The sequence below is a fragment of the Pan paniscus genome, chromosome 10, assembly GCF_029289425.2.
Source record: "Pan paniscus chromosome 10, NHGRI_mPanPan1-v2.0_pri, whole genome shotgun sequence".
NCBI classification, from domain to species: Eukaryota; Metazoa; Chordata; class Mammalia; order Primates; family Hominidae; genus Pan; species Pan paniscus.
Genome location: NC_073259.2, coordinates 76,664,535 through 76,682,893, shown reverse-complemented (window position 1 = coordinate 76,682,893; position 18,359 = coordinate 76,664,535). Strand labels below are relative to the sequence as shown.

The 18,359-nt window shown below is 37.9% G+C and overlaps 1 protein-coding gene across 4 annotated transcripts in view; it reads right to left on the bottom strand.

Annotated features, from left to right (window-relative positions):
- Positions 1-3,733: 3,733 nt before the first annotated feature.
- RAP1B (RAP1B, member of RAS oncogene family) overlaps positions 3,734-18,359 on the bottom strand; it is a 50,234-nt gene continuing 35,608 nt past the window's right edge. For 2 of the 4 annotated variants that reach the window (XM_034936202.3, XM_034936203.3), the window contains exons 2-8: positions 16,081-16,163; positions 14,396-14,464; positions 12,809-12,865; positions 10,612-10,752; positions 8,402-8,545; positions 7,632-7,748; positions 3,734-4,976 (exon numbers count right to left, since the gene is read on the bottom strand). In XM_034936202.3, the coding sequence (XP_034792093.1) occupies positions 7,662-7,748; positions 8,402-8,545; positions 10,612-10,752; positions 12,809-12,865; positions 14,396-14,464; positions 16,081-16,137 (555 nt within the window). In that variant the 5' untranslated portion in view covers positions 16,138-16,163 and the 3' untranslated portion in view covers positions 3,734-4,976; positions 7,632-7,661. The remainder of the gene's footprint in view (positions 4,977-7,631; positions 7,749-8,401; positions 8,546-10,611; positions 10,753-12,808; positions 12,866-14,395; positions 14,465-16,080; positions 16,164-18,359) is intronic. The other 2 variants (XM_034936205.3, XM_034936204.3) reach the window with 1 other exon arrangement.

Below are 18,359 nucleotides of genomic sequence, written 5' to 3'. Positions count from 1 at the left end.
TAGAGGCTTTTGATCTCTGCCTATTTAAAAACTGAAACCTGACTGAAGTGAATATATTATTCACATAAAAATCCTGTAATATATGTGTGTGCTGTTTTGTTTAGTTTTCAGGAAAAAACCCTGCATTTTGACCCAAATGCTAAATTTGGATTATTGTCTCATTTATGTGGGTCTGTAAGGAAAGTCAGGTTAAACTAGGTTCATAGTAAAACAACATAGTAAAAACTGTCTTCGTACCCTTTTGGAGAAATGAGAAAAATTAGATTACCTATGAATAAAAAAATTTATATATATGAAAAATGACAGCTCACTTTTCTAAAATCATTACAATTTTCTCTTAGAAAGTTGGAAAGCTCTTAGAAAGTTTAACAGACTGTTACCAATAGAGCTTTGTTCATTTGCTGTGTGTTTTCCCCACGTGGGCAGAAAATCCCTGCTGTACCTCCGATATTGTAAACAGCGCCTGAAACATGGTAGACAATACTGAATGCATTTATTGATTCTCAGATACAAAAATCAGGTAGATATGCCTAATTTTGGATAAAGCCTGTAATTCCTAAGGTCAGTAACCTACAGGCCACCAACAGGGATGTTTTAAGAAGGAAGTTTAAAATGTGTGTAACATGGAATACTTTTTTTAAAAAATGGCAGCATTTAGAATACAGACCTATTTAGCAATAAGCACTTTACTTTTACTTTTCAAAGATAAACTAATGTCAAGCCTATGGAATTAGTTGATTAATCTGTTTAGTAGTCTTGTTTCAACAGGTATCCCAACACAGACTCATCCATTTTCCTCCCAACAGTTAAGGAAACATATATAAAGTTTAGTTCTGTTCTCAATCTACCTCTCTTCTCTCATGTATTCTTGAAATATCAAATGTATTGATTAGGCTGGGTGCGGTGGCTCACACCTGTAATCCCAGCACTTTGAGAGGCTGACGCAGGCGGATCACCTGGGTCGGGAGTTCGAAACCAGCCTAACCAACATGGAGAAACCTCATCTCTACCAAAAAATACAAAATTAGCCAGGTGTGGTGGTGCATGCTTGTAATCCCAGCTATTCAGGAGGCTGAGGCAGAAGAATTGCTTGAACCTGGGAGGCAGAGGTTGGGGTGAGCCAAGATTGCACCACTGTACTCCAGCCTGGGCAACAAGAGCGAAACTCAGTCTCAAAAAAAAAAAAAAAGAAAAAGAAAAAAAGAAAATTCAAATGTGTTGATGCACTGTAACAAATAGAACAGACTTATCTTTTTTTTCTAAGACAGGGTCTCACTCTATTGCCATCGTGGGGGTGCAGTGGCGCAAACACAGTTCACTGTATCCTTGATCTCCTGGGATCAAGCAATCCTTCTGAATAGCTGGGACTACAGGTACAGACATGCACCACCATGCCCAGCTAATTAAAAAAAAATTTTTTTTTGTAGAGATGGGGTCTATGTTGCCCAGGCTGTCAGATTTTTGTTTGAAAAAAAAAATTTTAGTCTTACAAATCACAATGTTAAGGCTCACTGACAGATTATGAGACAAGCCTGCAAGCACTTTTAAGGCTTCTAAGGTAATAGTAAGAGTATTAATTGTAAAACACTATAACTCCCTTTTACATTTCCAAGATTTAAGAAGAGAGAGAATAGATGGAGATTAAATTCAATGAAAACACAGATAAGAGTTTAACTCAAAGAAAAGTTGTAGTGATGAGTTTCGATTCTAAGTTTGCTGTCCCACAACTAAAGATGGAATGATTAAAAAAAAAAAAATGGCAAAACTTCATTTTATAAATGGAATTTTAAAAATTTCTATTTGTAATGCCCACATATGGTAAAGATGAGCTATTTACATTTAAGAAACAACTGAATCAACAAGAAAGTCAATACAGGGTTTTTACACTTTTTAGAAAAATGTAAGTGAAAGACCACTCTGATTTTCTCCTAAAACTCAAGTTTCTTCAAGTATCCTTGGGGACGTGAAAAGGAATTCATGCCTTTTCTGACTCAATTATTTTAGTATTTTCCCATTAAGCACCAGAAAAGTCAATCTACATGAGTTGTGCTCCCAAACTGCAGTTACTATTTTGTATAGGAGAAAATGGTGTTTTGCCAAACCACAGCCTTATTCCTATCAGCATTGAAAAAAATAAATTATATATATAGTATTATATATATAGACCTCCACTGTACTACATATATATATACTCTCTCTATGTATGTACTATATATATATATATATATATATATATATATATATACACACACCTAGAGGATAGCACTGGCATTCATTTCACTCTCCTATGAAGTAGGTATTATCATTCTCATTTTACAGATGAGGAAACCAAGGCACCCAACCAAAGGCATATAGTAGGAACTGGAAGAGCTGGGATTAAAAACCCAGGAAGTCTGGCTCCAAACTTTATATTCTTATTCACTATATAGTAAACCATCCATCTTGTAACCCTAACACTCATCTGTAACTAATGTGTTGTTTCCCACCAGAGCAGTAGTTCTTCACCAGGGTGATTTTGCCCTCCAAGTTCACCTCCCTTGTCCCCCAACAATCCAACTGGGGAACATCCGGCAATGTCTGGAAACATTTTTGGTTGTTACAACTTGGGGGCTGGGGTGGTGTGACTGGCATCTAGTGGGCAGATATTAAAATTCCTATAATGCACAGGAGAGTCGCCAGAATACATTATCAAACATAAAACATCGATAGTGCTGAGGCTGAGAAACTCTTCAATAGAATATAAATTCTAGGAGGGCAGCATTTTATAGTTGATCTTGGTTGCTGCTACATCCTTAGGCCTAGAACAATTTTTATACTTAAGTACTTAATTTGTCCAATGAATAAATATTTAGCTGTTTGAGCCTAGAACTGGGCCTGGTACATAGCTGGTAGGCAGCAAACATTTATTAAAAGTAATTATTGAATAATGGCAGTATCAATGGATGTAACAGGACATAGTAAATTGAAGTAATTTTAGTGTTTCACAGTCCCAGTTTTTTGGGCTTAATTTTTTTCCCAAATGATTATAAGTAAAACCAGTTCTGCCAAAACAAGTCCCTTTTGTAAAGAATCAGACTTTTTCTTAACATGAAAGCCTTTAAAAATGTATCATTCAAACAGCGTGTATTTAGGGGATTAGCAGATACCCCTCTATTAGATATTATCACTAATTAATTGCTCCAGTAGCTGGCAAATACTTTCAAAAAGTTTTTTAAGAGCTTTACAATTTTTAAAAACAGTTTTAAAATAATTCTATAAGAATTCAGTTCTTACAGAATTCAATTATAGCATATTTAAGAAAAATATCGATTCTCTAAGTGCTTAATCCACATCACTCAAAGATTTTTATAACCACAATATTCTAACTTCAATCCTATATTTTAAAAAATCCATAGTGTAACATCCATGAAAGTATGTTAAATCGTTCCTCTTTTACCTACCTCATCAAAGAGCTACTGAACATTACCCAAAGGCATTTATTCATAATACTGCTTGATTTACAAAATTATTTCTCAAGGAAAAGTTCAAAAGGTGGTTATGTGGATATTCAAACAATACCAGAAAACTCGCTACTTCCTTATTCCTGTAATTAATGAGTCTGGCTTGCCCAGATGTTAAATTATGAAACCATGCTGTGTAAAATGCACCTATTACAATTAAAACCAGGGTAAACCTGTATTTATTTACTAGCACTGTTAAAACATTACACAAAACACATTCAAGTGGCAAGTAATTATAATGCAAGCCCTTGCATGGCAATCCAAATTTATTGAACTACTGATGCTAAGTTATACAAAATTGCACCACTTTAATTAAGGCTTTTAGTTTACATTTGGCCACCTCAAAGTAGTTGTAACATTAGGTTGGTCAATTTAAATACTGTGGCTCCCTGTTGGATAGACACACAATCTTTACATCCAAACATTAATGCATACAAAGCAACAAGGCATTGTTAAATAAAACAGCAATAGTTACTGCAAATTAGGCCTTGTGACCAATTACATATGATTAAAATTACTTCCCACATTCACATCCACAGTACTCGTCCACCATTTAACATCTCAACCAAAACGTTACACATGTGAAACAATCACTAACAGGCAAAAATACTAAACCTGTATATTTGGTATTGCAAATACACTTATGCATGAGCAAGCAAGGGATTCACAGTGAGAATCTACAGCTGCAGAAGCCTGAAAATGATTTACAAAAATTGTTAAATCATTAAAAAATTGTTTGAAAATATACACTTCTTGTTGTAGACCCCCACTGTACACACGACTATAAACATTGTTCCCTATGTAAACAAAAAAAGGAAACATATAATAAGAGATTTGAAAAGTCTGGACATTTCCTTCCCAACAGATATTAAAGGCAACGTCTTTAATCTAAGACATTATACTGAAAGGACTATCATATTTTAAAGACAAGATCACTGTCTCCACAGGTTTTTTAAAAATTAAAAAAACTATATAGCTGTGTTAATCAAAGCGCTTATTTTGTACAATAATAATGACCTTGAATTTCTTAAAAAAAATTACAATAAGCTACAAGTATCAAAGAAGCGAAGTTATCTGGAGTAGTCTATATAGGAGCTCTTTGGACTTTCTTTTATTATGCTAAAATAGTGGTGCTTTTAGGATTTACATTATTGTACTCTCCAATACAAAGTATGGGGCATGTTAAAGTATACAGTACACCATTTTCATACATGTACAACATTGGTGGATGAAGAATGTCTCTTAGCAGTAATACTGGATGTAGCCTCTGGTTTTACCAGCTGCATACTCTAGGACTATTATATAAGTAAAAATCTCTCTTGTGATACTGGAAAGTGATTAGAATGTGCAAACTGATATAGTAGCTTTCATCCGCCTCTTAAAGGGTACCACCACAGGAAAGTCCATTTAAGATGTTGGTAGGTTTAACAAAGTTGGAATGCTGGCACTGTTGAATTGGGCAACAGTTCTTCAGACCTGTCAAAAGGAAAAAAATTAATTAAAAACATGGGCTAGGAAAAGTAAAGACCCAAAAGCAAACAGTTAAGAAAACAGTCTTAAAAGTGTTAGAAATGAATATAATCTAGGCTCTTGTTCTAGGCATTACATTAGTGGCAACATACCACAATTCATGGCAGATCTTTTCATTCCAAAAAGATGGTCTATTCTGCTGCCCTCTTGAAAGTCAGTTAAATGAAAATCTTAGGAACAGAAAGGGAAAGTACCTTTGTGCAAATTTTTGTGCATGACCTTCCAAGGATTAAAAAGGAAAAAAATCACATTAAAATTGTTAGTCAAGTCAACCTTATTAGAATTAGGATTGAAAAGTCAGATAGCAATATTAACAAATTGGGTGATCCTGTGTTTACACAATCGTAATGTACTCCTAGAATTAGATCATAAGTATAGAATGCACATCTAACCAAGGTTTCTAGTATCAGATAATCAAGTTCTTCCTCACTCTTTCAATAAAAGTGGCTAAAAAGCTCGTTCAGAGCAGACAAATAGAATTTATTTCATGATGGTGTTTTACAGATTTACAATCACGTTATATACTTTCTAATTCCATATTTAAACATTCTATTAAGACTGATGTCAGAAAAAGGTGGTATTATACTAAAATCACATGTAATTAAAGTTTTTTAAAAAGTAAACTTAGAACTGTTAAATATGTACTTTGAATAGTTTTCTGCATACATGCCTCGGCTAAAAAAATGTTCCCTATTATATTTTTCTGGTGATCAGACTTGTTACAAGCTCCAGAAGAGTTGTTAATACATATGTGGCTGCTGAAATAATTTTCACAAATGCCTAGAACTTTAGGTCCTCATTCTGAGTCTGAATGAGGTTTGCAATCAAGTTTTCTAAATCCTGGCAGACCGTTGCAAATTAAAAAGGACAGATGGAAGTGTGTGAGCTCAAGCACATGTGTGCTGCTAAGAATGGGCATGTGGTCAGGAATTATAGGATATTAGAATGAGAGGATATACCACTAAACAGAAAGCCCTAGATGGAAGGCAGGAATAAAAACTCTGAAAAGATGCAGAATCAAAGTGCTATGGCAGCACTGAGTCAATTAACATAGGAAGAAGTAAGAGTCAGGAATGTCAAAGGTTCTTAAGAATAAATAAATTAACAGTTTAACAATAAACAGTTTAATGACAGCTGAAGAGGAAACCATTATCATTGGCAAACAACAGCAGCTAATAGTTTAGTGTTAACTATGTGCCAGGTACCGATGCAAGATCTGTGCAGCAAACCCCATGGTACACCTTTACCTATGTAACAAACCTGCACATCCTGCACATGTATCCTGGAACTTAAAAGTTGAAGGAAAAAAAAAAAAGTGGCACATGATGAACATGTCAGGGGTGTGTGTGTGTGTGACTGGCACATGATGAACATGTCAGGGGTGTGTGTGTGTGTGTTTTAAATTAGGGACAGGGTTGGCTGGGAGCAGTGGCTCACGCGCGCGCGCGTGTGTGTGTGTGTGTTTTAAATTAGGGACGGGGTTGGCTGGGAGTGGTGGCTCATGCCTGTAATCCCAGCACTTTGGGAGGCTGAGGTGGGCAGATCACGAGGTCAAGAGATTGAGACCATCCTGGCCAACAATGGTGAAACACCATCTCTACTAAAAATACAAAAAAACTAGCCAGGCGTGGTGGCACGTGCCTGTAATCCCAGCTACTAGGGAGGCTGAGGCAGGAGAATTGCTTGAACCCGGGAGGCAGAGGTTGCAGTGAGCCAAGATCGCACCACTGCACTCCAGCATGGCGACAGAGCAAGATTAATCTCAAAAATAAATAAATACATATAAATAAATAAATTAAGGACGGGGTCTAGCTATGTTGCCCAAACTGATCTTCAACTCCTTGCCTCTAGCAATCCTGCCTCAGCCTCCCAAAGTTCTCAGAATATAGGCATGAACCACTGTACCTGGCCATGTTAGGGGTTTTTATTAGCAACACTACCCTGTATTTATCTTAATACAGAATGTATCATGTTTTGCGATTAACTTTCTCTTTCAGTATACCTGAATTAGCTTAAGTAATTAAGAGTCAAGGAGAGGCTGGTCTTGTTCACCACTGTATTGCCAGCACCAACCAGTATACTGAATGAACTTATTTAGAATATTCACTTAGTTGGGTGTGGTGTGGTGGCTCACGCCTGTAATCCCAGCACTTTGGGAGGCCAAGGCGGGTGGATCACTTGAGGTCAGGAGTTCAAGACTAGCCTGACCAACACGGTGAAACCCCATCTCTACTAAAAATACAAAAATTAGCCGGGCATGGTGGCACGTGCCTGTGATCCCAGCTACTCGGGAGGCTGAGGCAGAAGCATTGCTTGAACCTGGGAGGTGGAGGTTGCAGGGAGCTGATATTGCGCCACTGCACTCCAGCCTGGGTGACAGAGTGAAACTCCATCTCAAAAAAAGAATACTTATGTGAAATACTTTACTCATGATGATAAGTAAATAATTAATAAGATAGCATACTAACTCATGGATATCTTATAAAAATAAACCATTTATTTTTCAGAACCAACAAAAAGAAGTCTATACTTGCTTTCATGACAGAGTGCCCTTAATAAGGTTGAGTGATTAAAAGTTAGAGGAAAGATAAGTGAACATACCTGGCTCAGAGCTACAATGCATTTAGTATATTAAAGCAGCTGACATGATGACTTTTTGCGAGCCTTCCCAGGCACTGGAGTTTTTCTGTTAATTTGCCGCACTAGGTCATAAAAGATCTGCAAATACAATAATTTGTTTTAATTTACAGGAGGAACACCTACCCCCCCCCCAATGAAGAAAGTAAATTGAAAAAACAGAAATTTCCATGGATATAAATTAATGCCCAGAATTGTTCAGCTAAGGAATGAGAATAAAATCAGGTGTTATAACTGCCAAGCTCAAATTTTTGGGGAGTGTTAATATTGTGCTCCTTAAAATACTTAGTTGAAGGAGCTGCAGAGATCTTAACTTGGTTCAATTAGAACATTTACCATCACACAAAGAAAAAATCCTTTTAAAAACCGTAAGTTTTTGCTCTACAACATGACTTGGAGCCTTTCAAGAACCATGCATACTTTTCGGAATTTTACTCTCTATTTTTTATATAACATCCTTCATATACCTGAAGTCTTAATCTGTCTTCCCTATCCATGTATTTTCTGTCCAGTCTTCCTTTTTCATGGTAAATATCAATGTACAAGTATTTAACAGAGGCTGAAATAGTATTGTTTATTTACTACATAGATACATTTAACATGAGGTTTTTTTTTTTGCCTGTAACATCAACATATTACCCTGAGTACATATTAACTTGGGGTTAAGACATTTTCCATTCATCTTCAATGTTGTACTTCAAATGAAGACCCATTTTAAGTATATTTGACCATACCTCATTAACATTTATTTTTGATTTTGCAGAAGATTCTAAGAATGCACAGTTGTTCCATTGTCTTGCTAGATTTTGACCTTGTTCCTTCCCTACAACTCTTTCATCTTCCAAGTCACACTTATTACCAACAAGAATCATTGGAACCTAAAAATACATTTGTGACAGTAAAAATAAATAAGTAAATATGCTATATGAATTCAAATCAAAAGAATTCTAAGAGTCAAATCTAAGAATTACTTTTCATATGCCACAAAAAATATTAAATAATGTATAATAAAATTTACAGCCTTAACAATTTAATCTGTAACATAAACATAAGTATTAACTTTGACGTCAATTATCTCCACTGCCTTCTCTTTTCATGGAGATGCAAACGATAACTCCAAAGGGAAGAAAAGAGAGAAAGAAAACTCTCATATGTTAAGTAAAATGAACAGAACCTAGTCAATGTAGACATAAATAAGACACTTTTACATAAAATTTTGAGAAAACAAGCTATGATCCTGTTATGAGAGATGGGGGGAAAAAACCTTAAAATTTTATCATAATGGACGGAAGGCTCCCAAAATAGAATTTTTAGTTTCTCATAGTCTTGTATTAAAAAAGTCAATCAAGGCCAGGCACAGTGGCTCACGCCTGTAATCCCAGCACTTTGGGAGGCCGAGGCGGGTGGATCACCTGAGGTCAGGAGTTGGAGACCAGCCTGGCCAACATGGCGAAACCCTGTTTCTACTAAAAACACAAAAATTAGCTGGGTGTGGTGGCACACGCCTGTAATTCCAGCTACTTGGGAGGCTGACACAGGAGAATTGCTTGAACTTGGGAGGCAGAGGTTGCAGTGAGCTGAGATCGTGCCATTGCACTCCAGCCTGGGCGACAGGGTGAGACTCCGTCTCAGAAAAAAAAAAAAAAAAAAAAAAAAAGCCAATCAAAATTTACTAAAAATCAAGCCACTTATTAAATGGATTTACAAATTAAAAAATGTTCCCTGAGGTTGCTGTAATTGTGTAGGGTCCCCCCAAATTCCCTTGTTTCAGAAGTCCAGAAAATAAAAGCATTTACCATGGGTGTCTCCCAGCTCTCACAATATTTGCTAAAATTAAACTGCAGTACAATGAGTCTTATTTATGTATTTATTTTGAGACAGGGTCTCACTATGTCACCCTGGATGGAGTGCAGTGATGTGATCTCAGCTCACTGCCAACCTCCACCTCCCAGGCTTAAGTGATCCTCCCACCTCAGCCTCCCAAATAGCTGAGACCACAGGCACGCGCCACCATGCTGGCTAATTTTTTTTTTTTAATTTCTGGTAAAGGCAGGGTTTTGCTATGTTGCCCAGGGAGGTCTTGAACTCCTGAGCTCAGGGGATCTACCCACCTTGGCCTCCCAAAGTGCTGGGATTAGAGATGTGAGCCACCATGCCCAGCCTGGTTCTTACAGTATGCAGATCAGCAAAACCAACACCACTTCGAAACTTGTTAGAAATGCAAATTCCTGGGTCCTACTGCTGACCTACTGAATCAGAAGCTCTGAGATCTCAGCCCAGCAATCTATGTTTTAACTGGTCCTACAGGTGATTCTGATGCAAAATCAATTTTGAGAACCACTGCTATATTTAGTGTGATGAGGAATTAAACTCCATTATGGTAGACTCTGAAGGGGCACCTAAATTAATAATGTTAGAATCTAATGTATTTGTTGCCTTTCTTTAAAATCCCAGCACTTTGGGAGGCTGAGGCAGGTGGATCACGAGGTCAGGAGATCGAGACCATCCTGGCTAACATGGTGAAACCCTGTCTCTACTAAAAATACAAAAAACTAGCTGGGCATGGTGGCAGGCGCCTGTAGTCCCAGCTACCCGGGAGGCTGAGGCAGGAGAATGGTGTGAACCCGGGAGGTAGAGCTATCGCGCCACAGCACTTCAGCCTGGGCAACAGTGCAAGACTCCATCTCAAAGGAAAAAAAAAACGGAAGGGTGTAACATTTAATTTTCACAGGATAATGGCAAAGGAGGAAATTTCTCACTTTCCACATGATATATATTTGAAAACATGTATGGGTATTTTTGCCTTTCAAGGAAAAAGTTTAAAAAAACCAACACCCCCCCCCCCCACCAAAACACACGAGCTTTAAAATGAATTTAAATTTAGACTTAAACAATTATAATCAGGGTTTTGAAATAAAATATATTTATTTGGAAGTCAGCTTACATCATCAGTGTCTTTAACTCGAAGAATCTGTTCTCTCAGGTCTTGTAAATCGTTAAATGTGGACTGTGCTGTGATGGAATAAACTAATGCAAATCCTTGTCCATTTTTCATGTATAAATCCCTCATTGCTGTAAATTGCTCCTACAATAGAAAGAAAGGAACGTTAAAAAACAATAATGTTTTGACAGTTATTTTTACAATTTTCACAGTCTATAATTATAGCTCAATGAAGAATACTGTAGTATTATGTAACTTTGTTAAAATTATAATCTATGACAAGATACTATTTGAAAAATTGGCATTTTAGTTTCTTTTTTTTTGAGACGGAGTCTTGCTCTGTCACCAGGCTGGAGTGCAGTGGCGCGATCTCGGCTCACTGCAACCTCTGCCTCCCGGGCTCAAGTGATTCCCCTGCCTCAGCCTCCCGAGTAGCTGGGACAACAGGCGCACACCACCATGCCCGGCTAATTTTTTTCTTGTATTTCGGTAGAGACGGGCTTTCACCATGTTAGCCAGGATGATCTCCATCTCCTGACCTTGTGATCTGCCCGTCTCGGCCTCCCAAAGTGCTGGGATTACAGGCGTGAACTACCACGCCCAGCTGGAAATAGGTTTCCTATTTAAAAATAATACACCAAAGTCGATTTATATACAAAAAATATACTCAAGTGGAACAGAAATATCCTGTCCCCAAAAGTTACTAAAGGCAGCTTTTAAAATATATCATCATGTATAAAGCACCCCAACTGTATCTGCCAAGTTAATCTATTAGCTATGACTCAAATGCTGTAGTTCTGTAGGGCTCCATCAGCATGATCTAGACCATCCCATTTTCGCACACTACTTTTTCTTTGCTAGACTGTGAGCATTTGAAGGTAACAACACAGTGCCTGACATGTATCAGGTATTCAAACATTAGCTGAATGAATACCATACACCGAGAACAAATCTTCCCTTCATCTTCACATACCTACAAATTTAGTTTGTCTATAAATACGCTGAAGGAGAACAGATACCAATCAAAATATTTCTTTTTCTTTTGAAATGGAGTCTCACTCTGTCACCCAAGCTGGAGTGCAGTGGTGTGTTATCAGCTCACTGCAACCTCTACCTCCAGGGTTCAAGCGATTCTCCTGCCTCAGCCTCCCGAGTAGCTGGGACTACAGGTGCCTGCCACTGCACCTGGCTAATTTTTATATTTTAATAGAGACGGGTTTCACCATGTTAGCCAGGCTGGTCTTGAACTCCTGACCTCAGGTGATCCACCCCCCTTTGGCCTCCCAAAGTGCTGGGATTACAAGGCATGAGCCATCATACCCAGCTCAATCAAAATATTTCACACAGCTGCTGATGAATGAATGTATGCCTGTATTATTTGAAATATGGTAATATATTGTTTTAAAAGTACTAGTGAGACTGAAAATTTTTCTTCTAACACATTTTCTAAACTTTTCAATAACTGACCCACTGCAATTACAAAAAGTGCAATATACTTCCTCCGCCTCCCGGGTTCAAGCTATTCTCCTGCCTCAGCCTCCCAAGTAACTGGGATTACAGGTGTGTAACACCACGCCCGGCTAATTTTTTTTATATTTTTAGTAGATACGGGGTTTCACTGTATTGGCCAGGCTGGCCTTGAACTCCTCACCTTAAGTGATCCACCCACCTTGGCCTCCCAAAGTGCTGGGATTACAGGCGTGAGCCACTGCGCCCGGCCAATATAAAATTAAGGATTCAACGGAACAACAACAAAAAGATTTAAAGTTTAGCAACTAGTAGTCTTATTTTTTTTTTTGACAGAGTCTCGCTCTGTCACCCAGGCTGGAGTGCAATGGCACAATCTCCACAGTCTTGGCTCACTGCAACCTCTGCCTCCAGGGTTCAAGAGATTCTCCTGCCTCAGCCTCCTGAGTAGCTGGGATTACAGGCTCCCACCACCACACCTGGCTAATTTTTGTATTTTTAGTAGAGATGGGGTTTCACTATGTTGGCCAGGCTGGTCTCGAACTCCTGACCTCAAGTGATCCAGCAACCTTGACCTCCCGAAGTGCTGGGAACAGAGGTGTGAGCCACTACAACCAGCTGCAAGCAGTACTTTTAAATAAGCTTAACTAATATTTGTCTATAGAGTACTAGCATTTATGAAGTCAATACTGTACAAACGGTGTATATACCTTTGGTATTTAGTTTTACCTACCGTTCCTGCAGTATCCAAGATTTCAAGCATACACTGTTGTGCATCTACTTCAACTTGCTGGTAGAAAAATTAAAATACATGTTCATTTTTTCAATGTACATAAAACTACCTTAATATACACAAAAAAGCTAATGTATCAAAAATAAGACACACAGATTATAACAACTTTACAAACTAATATCCAGCAATACTTCAACAAAGCAGGAGGAAAAATAGCTAAGTAATCAAGATTCAAAGACCCCCAAATTGTAATCAAGTTCAAAAGCCATGTGTTCTCAAGTCAACACAGGGAAACCTACACGAACCAGTCTCAATATGGATCTCTCAGCACTTAATTCTAGAGAAAAAAATAGTTTTGAAATAGCTCAAATAAACAAACAAAACCAGCAATAGTTCCAACAGTATCATAAGTAATTCTGTCTAAATTCTCCCATAATACTTTAGATATACCTCATTTCTCTAGGTAACTATATGCCCTCACCATACTGGAACAAGATTTCTGGAATTAAGGAAGCAGTGGCACAGCTATTAAATAAATTACACATATATCCCTGTTACCCCTTTCCATCTAATATTTCCTAGGGAAAAATAGGTATTTAGAATTAGATGTAGAAAGAAAAGAGTAATACTGTCTCACAGCTGGGGTGCAAAAGTTTCCAGTTTTTTTTTTTTGGTAGACTATGCACATGGAGGGAGGAATGGAAACACAGTATTTGTGCAACAGCGGGGCCAGGCTGGCTGCTTCATAGAGGTTGGGAAATACCTCTTTCCCTACTAAGTTAAAAATGTCTACACATTGTTTTATTGTCACATGCTGTTAGTGGACACAGGAATTCACCTTTCTATAGGCTGAGCATCCCTAATCTAAAAATCCAAAACTTGCAATGTTCCAAATCCAAAAGTTTTTGAGCCATGTGTGGAACATCACGCTACAAGTGGAAAATTCCACACATGAGCTCATGTGACCAGTCACAGTCAAAATGCAGCCAAAACTTTGTATCATGCGTAAGAATATTAAAAATATTATGTAAGATTATGTGTATGAGGTGTATATGAAACCATGAATTGTTTAGATGTGGGTCCCATTCTATTTCATTATGTATATACAAATATTCTAAAATCAGAAAATAATCTGAAATTTGAAATACTTCTGGTCCCAGTTATTTCAGATAAGGGATATTCAACCAGTATTGTGAGTGGTGGCACTTTCTCAAGAGGTTAGTAAGTAGAAAGCTTAGGAAGACTTGTGTCCACCTATTTCTAGGTTAAAAAGAAGGGAGCTTGAGAGTAATCAGTCTTGCTAGGTAGGGGACTGGAAGTAACATGGGGCTACTACTTGAAATGGATGGTCTGCTTTAAAGTTTATGTGTCAAATTACAAAAAAATTCTGTGAATATGTGAGAGTATGGGTGTTTATGATCCTCTTAAACTGGTAAATATGCAATGCCAGAAAGTGTAAACTTTTCCCACTAATTTTATAAATTAACTCTGCCTCCATCCTTTGTATAAAACATTCAGTAATTATAAAGCTAAAATAAGTATTTATATTAAAATCAAAAGCAAAAGGCCTTCCAAAGTAATATATACCTTTCTATAAGAATCTTCTATCGTAGGATCATATTTTTCTACAAAAATTCCTTGAACAAATTGTACAGTCTGAAAAAAAATTAAGAAACCATTATACTTCTAAAGAAAAGAGTACATTCAATCTTTAATGTAATTGTAAACTGATTTCACACAGGGAGTTACACCATCGATGAAAAAAAACCCACAGCCAATACTACATTCGAATGTGTACATTTGGTAAGAAAATTACCTCAGGAAGCTGTTTATTTTTAAATAAATAATCACTATGCTCCTTATTGGGTAATTCCAAATTTAGAGATCATATATTAAAAATTTTTAAATGTCTCCTGTTTCAGTCCTTTGTTTTTTTTCTTTGAGACAGAGTCTTGCTCTGTCTCCCAGGCTGAAGTGCAGTGACGCAATTTTGGCTCACTGCAACCTCTGCCTCCTGGGTTCAGGCCATTCTCCCACATCAGCCTCCCGAGTAGCTGGGATTACAGGCATGCACCACCACACCTGGCTAATTTTTATATTTTTAGTAGAGACGGGGTTTCACTATATTGGCCAGGCTGCTCTCGAACTCCTGACCTCAGGTGATCCGCCCGCCTCAGCCTCCCAAAGTGCTGGGATTACAGGCGTGAGCCACTGTGCCGGCGTTGTTTCAGTCTTAAGAGCTTAAATTTGATTTTTAAATTAGAAATTGACTAACTGTTATGTATACACACATACATGCAGGATCAACTGACCTCCCCATCACTTTGGATACAAATGAAAAAGCAGTTCATTTCACATTGTATGTACTTCTCAGTTTGTTCCAAGCATGACACTTCTCAGCTAGGTAGCCTTTCTAAGTGGCCAAGATGGTTTATCTTATGAGTGAGACAGAAGGTCAATCTATTTGCTTGTGAGGCTTTGCTAAGCTCTGAACTATTCATCAAATTATTTTCCCTACGTTTTTCCTCTTTCCCAACCCTCATTACCCCATTATGTCTTCATTCTTGCTATACCATTCCTTGATGCAGAAAACATGCCGTTAAAAAATGTAAAGCTGGACAGTCAAAGGTAATATTTGAAGACTTTTTATAAGCTTTGATATTTTCTAACATAAAATGTACAGGGTAAGACTATTCATAAGAAGAAAGAGCAAGCCAGGCATGTGATTTATGCCTGTAATTCCAGCACTTTGGGAGGCAAAGGTGGATTACTTGAGGCCAGGAGTTTAAGACCAGCCTAAGCAATATAGCAAGACGCCATCTCTACAAAAAATTTTAAAAATTAGCCTGGCATGGTGGCACGTGCCTGTAAGTCCCAAGCATTCAGGAGGCTGAGATCACTTGAGCCCTAGCCTGGGCAACAGAGTGAGACCCTGTTTCAAAAAAATAAATAAATAAAAAGACCAAAATTTATTCCTATCTGGCTCTGAAATGCGAATGCAAAAAGACATGTATTTGTACGCTCTCAATCTCTGTGCTTAGCTCAAATTGTATTCCAGCATAACTCGTGTCATTCTGGAGTCAATGTTCCAGAGAGAATATGATCCACCCAGATATAATTAAAAGTTGAATAAAATTACAAGAAAAATATTATATTGCTTCTAAAGTCATTAAGGAATTTTATCTTAACAAAGACAAATCATCAAAACCTAAAACTCAACAGAAAAAGAACGTCTTGGAGTGAAAGGCTTAGGTAAAGTAAGAATGACTTACCAAAGCAGACTTTCCAACGCCTCCTGAGCCAAGAACGACTAGCTTATACTCACGCATGATGCAAGCTTGTCAAAACCTAGTACCTTATTAAAGGAAAAAAAAAAAAAGAATTCTAAGTAAAGTTGTGTATTCCTGTGCTTTTCACAGAAATAAAACATTCAGGAAAATAGATTTATTTAAAATGATTACTATACAACCCTAATATGGAGCACCCTATAAGCAGACTTATTAAAAGATGCTGAGAGGTAGAAGAAAACTACAGAATTACAGACATGACTTTGAGCCCGATCCAGGATAGAGCACAGGTCTGAAAAGAAATCCAACCTATCACCTGTTTTGTTACATCAAGTTTTACTCAAACACAGCCATATCCACTCATTTGTGTATTGTCTGTGGTTTCTTCTGCACTGTAATAGCAAAGTAGTTACAACAGAGCCTAAATATTTACGTATCTGGCCAAGCCCTGGCATACATAAATGGTAAATATAATATGTTGGTAGAGGAAGCAGAAGACCAAATATTTATTCCTAAAGTGGGGGACGTACAGACAACCTGAAAATGGTCTCGAATCAGAGGCAGAACTGAAGAATATGAGTTCCCAGACTGAAAACGTCTACTTAGAATGTTTAGTGTGATGAAATAGTAGAAATAAAAACAAAATATATCCAGAAAGAAACAATCCATACCAAGGCTTATCATTATAAAATTTCAGTATATGAACAGTAGACAGAAGGTCTTCAAGGATTCCAGGGTGGGGGCATTACATGAGAATAAAAGGCTCCTACATTCCTAGAAAAAAACTAAAGAGTCAGTAAAGTGGTACAAAGGTAGCAACCAGAACAGATTTTAAAACTTCTAATCAAGAAATGACAGTTTTTTGGGTCATGGTTAACAAAGCTACTATAACTGATTTAAATGATTTTAATCAACTAATAACAATTTGCCTCAGAGGATATGCTTTTACAAACTAACCAACTAATGAGGGTTCCTTACTTCTGAAACTCAGGCAATCAAAAATCGCCTGTTAAACAGACACATCCCAAAGCCAACCAATCAACAACTGCCTTCACTTGAGTGACAGTGCTTCTATAGCTAACATTAACCTGCTCCTGTCTTTGAAAGTTTGCCAACCATGGAACTTCCTAATTCCCCAAAATCCTGTAAGACCAGCAGTCTACCAAGGTTGGGGAAATTAAAAAAAAAAAAAGGAAAAAAAAGAGCAGTGTATCTGACCAGGATAGCTTAGGTAATCAAGAACTCGGCCAGATGTGGTGGCTCATGTCTGTAATCCCAGCACTTTGGGAGGCTGAGGTGGGTGGATCACTTGAAATCAGGAGCTCAAGACCAGCCTGGCCAACATGGCAAAACCCTTTTTTTGAGGGGGGGGAGTGGAGTGGGGGGCAGGGACAGGGCTTCACCATGTTGGCCAGGATGGTCTCGATCTCTTGACCTCATGATCCACCTGCCTCGGCCTCCCAAAGTGCTGGGATTACAGGCGTGAGCCACCACACCCGGCTTCAAAACCCTGTTTCTACAAAAAAAGACAAAAATTAGCTGGGTGTGGTGGTACACGCCTGTAATCACAGCTACTCGCAAAGCCGAGGCATGAGAATCGCTTGAACCTGGGAGGTGGAGGTTGCAGTGAGCTGAGATCACACCACTGGAGTCCAGCCTGGGCAACACAGTGAGATTCTGTCTCAAAAAGATTCAATAGGATACAAAATAAAAATTGATTTAAGGAAATTTTCAAAAGTATTCTGGCAAAGACCCAACAGTTAAAGTAAAGAGATGGCCTTTCTTTTTGTATATGGGTTCAGGTCTGAAATAGGAAACCTAAAATGGAAAATTGGTAATCCAAAAAAATCTACAATGGTTGAGATTTTCAGAGTCTTACAAACAAACTAGAAAAAACTAAATAAAAAGGTCTTTGTTTTCGAAGAAATGAAAGCCCACAGATGAGGCTACTTGTACAAACAGAGCCACAGGAGGAACTGATGTTGCATGTTCACTAACAAATGGAAGTACAATAACCCCAAATCTCTTCATTATTGCTGCTCCAAAGGAAATATGAGCATCCAATTCTCCACCCTTCCTCCACTGGGAGTGAGAGTGGGACTGACTACATATAGTCACAGGAAACCTTTTGGGGGTGATGGAAGTGTTCTAAAAACTAGTTGTAGTGGGCCAGGCGCAGTGGCCCACACCTGTAATCCTAGCACTTTGGGAGGCTGAGGCAGGCGGATCACAAGGTCAGGAGTTCAGCCTGGCCAATATGGTGA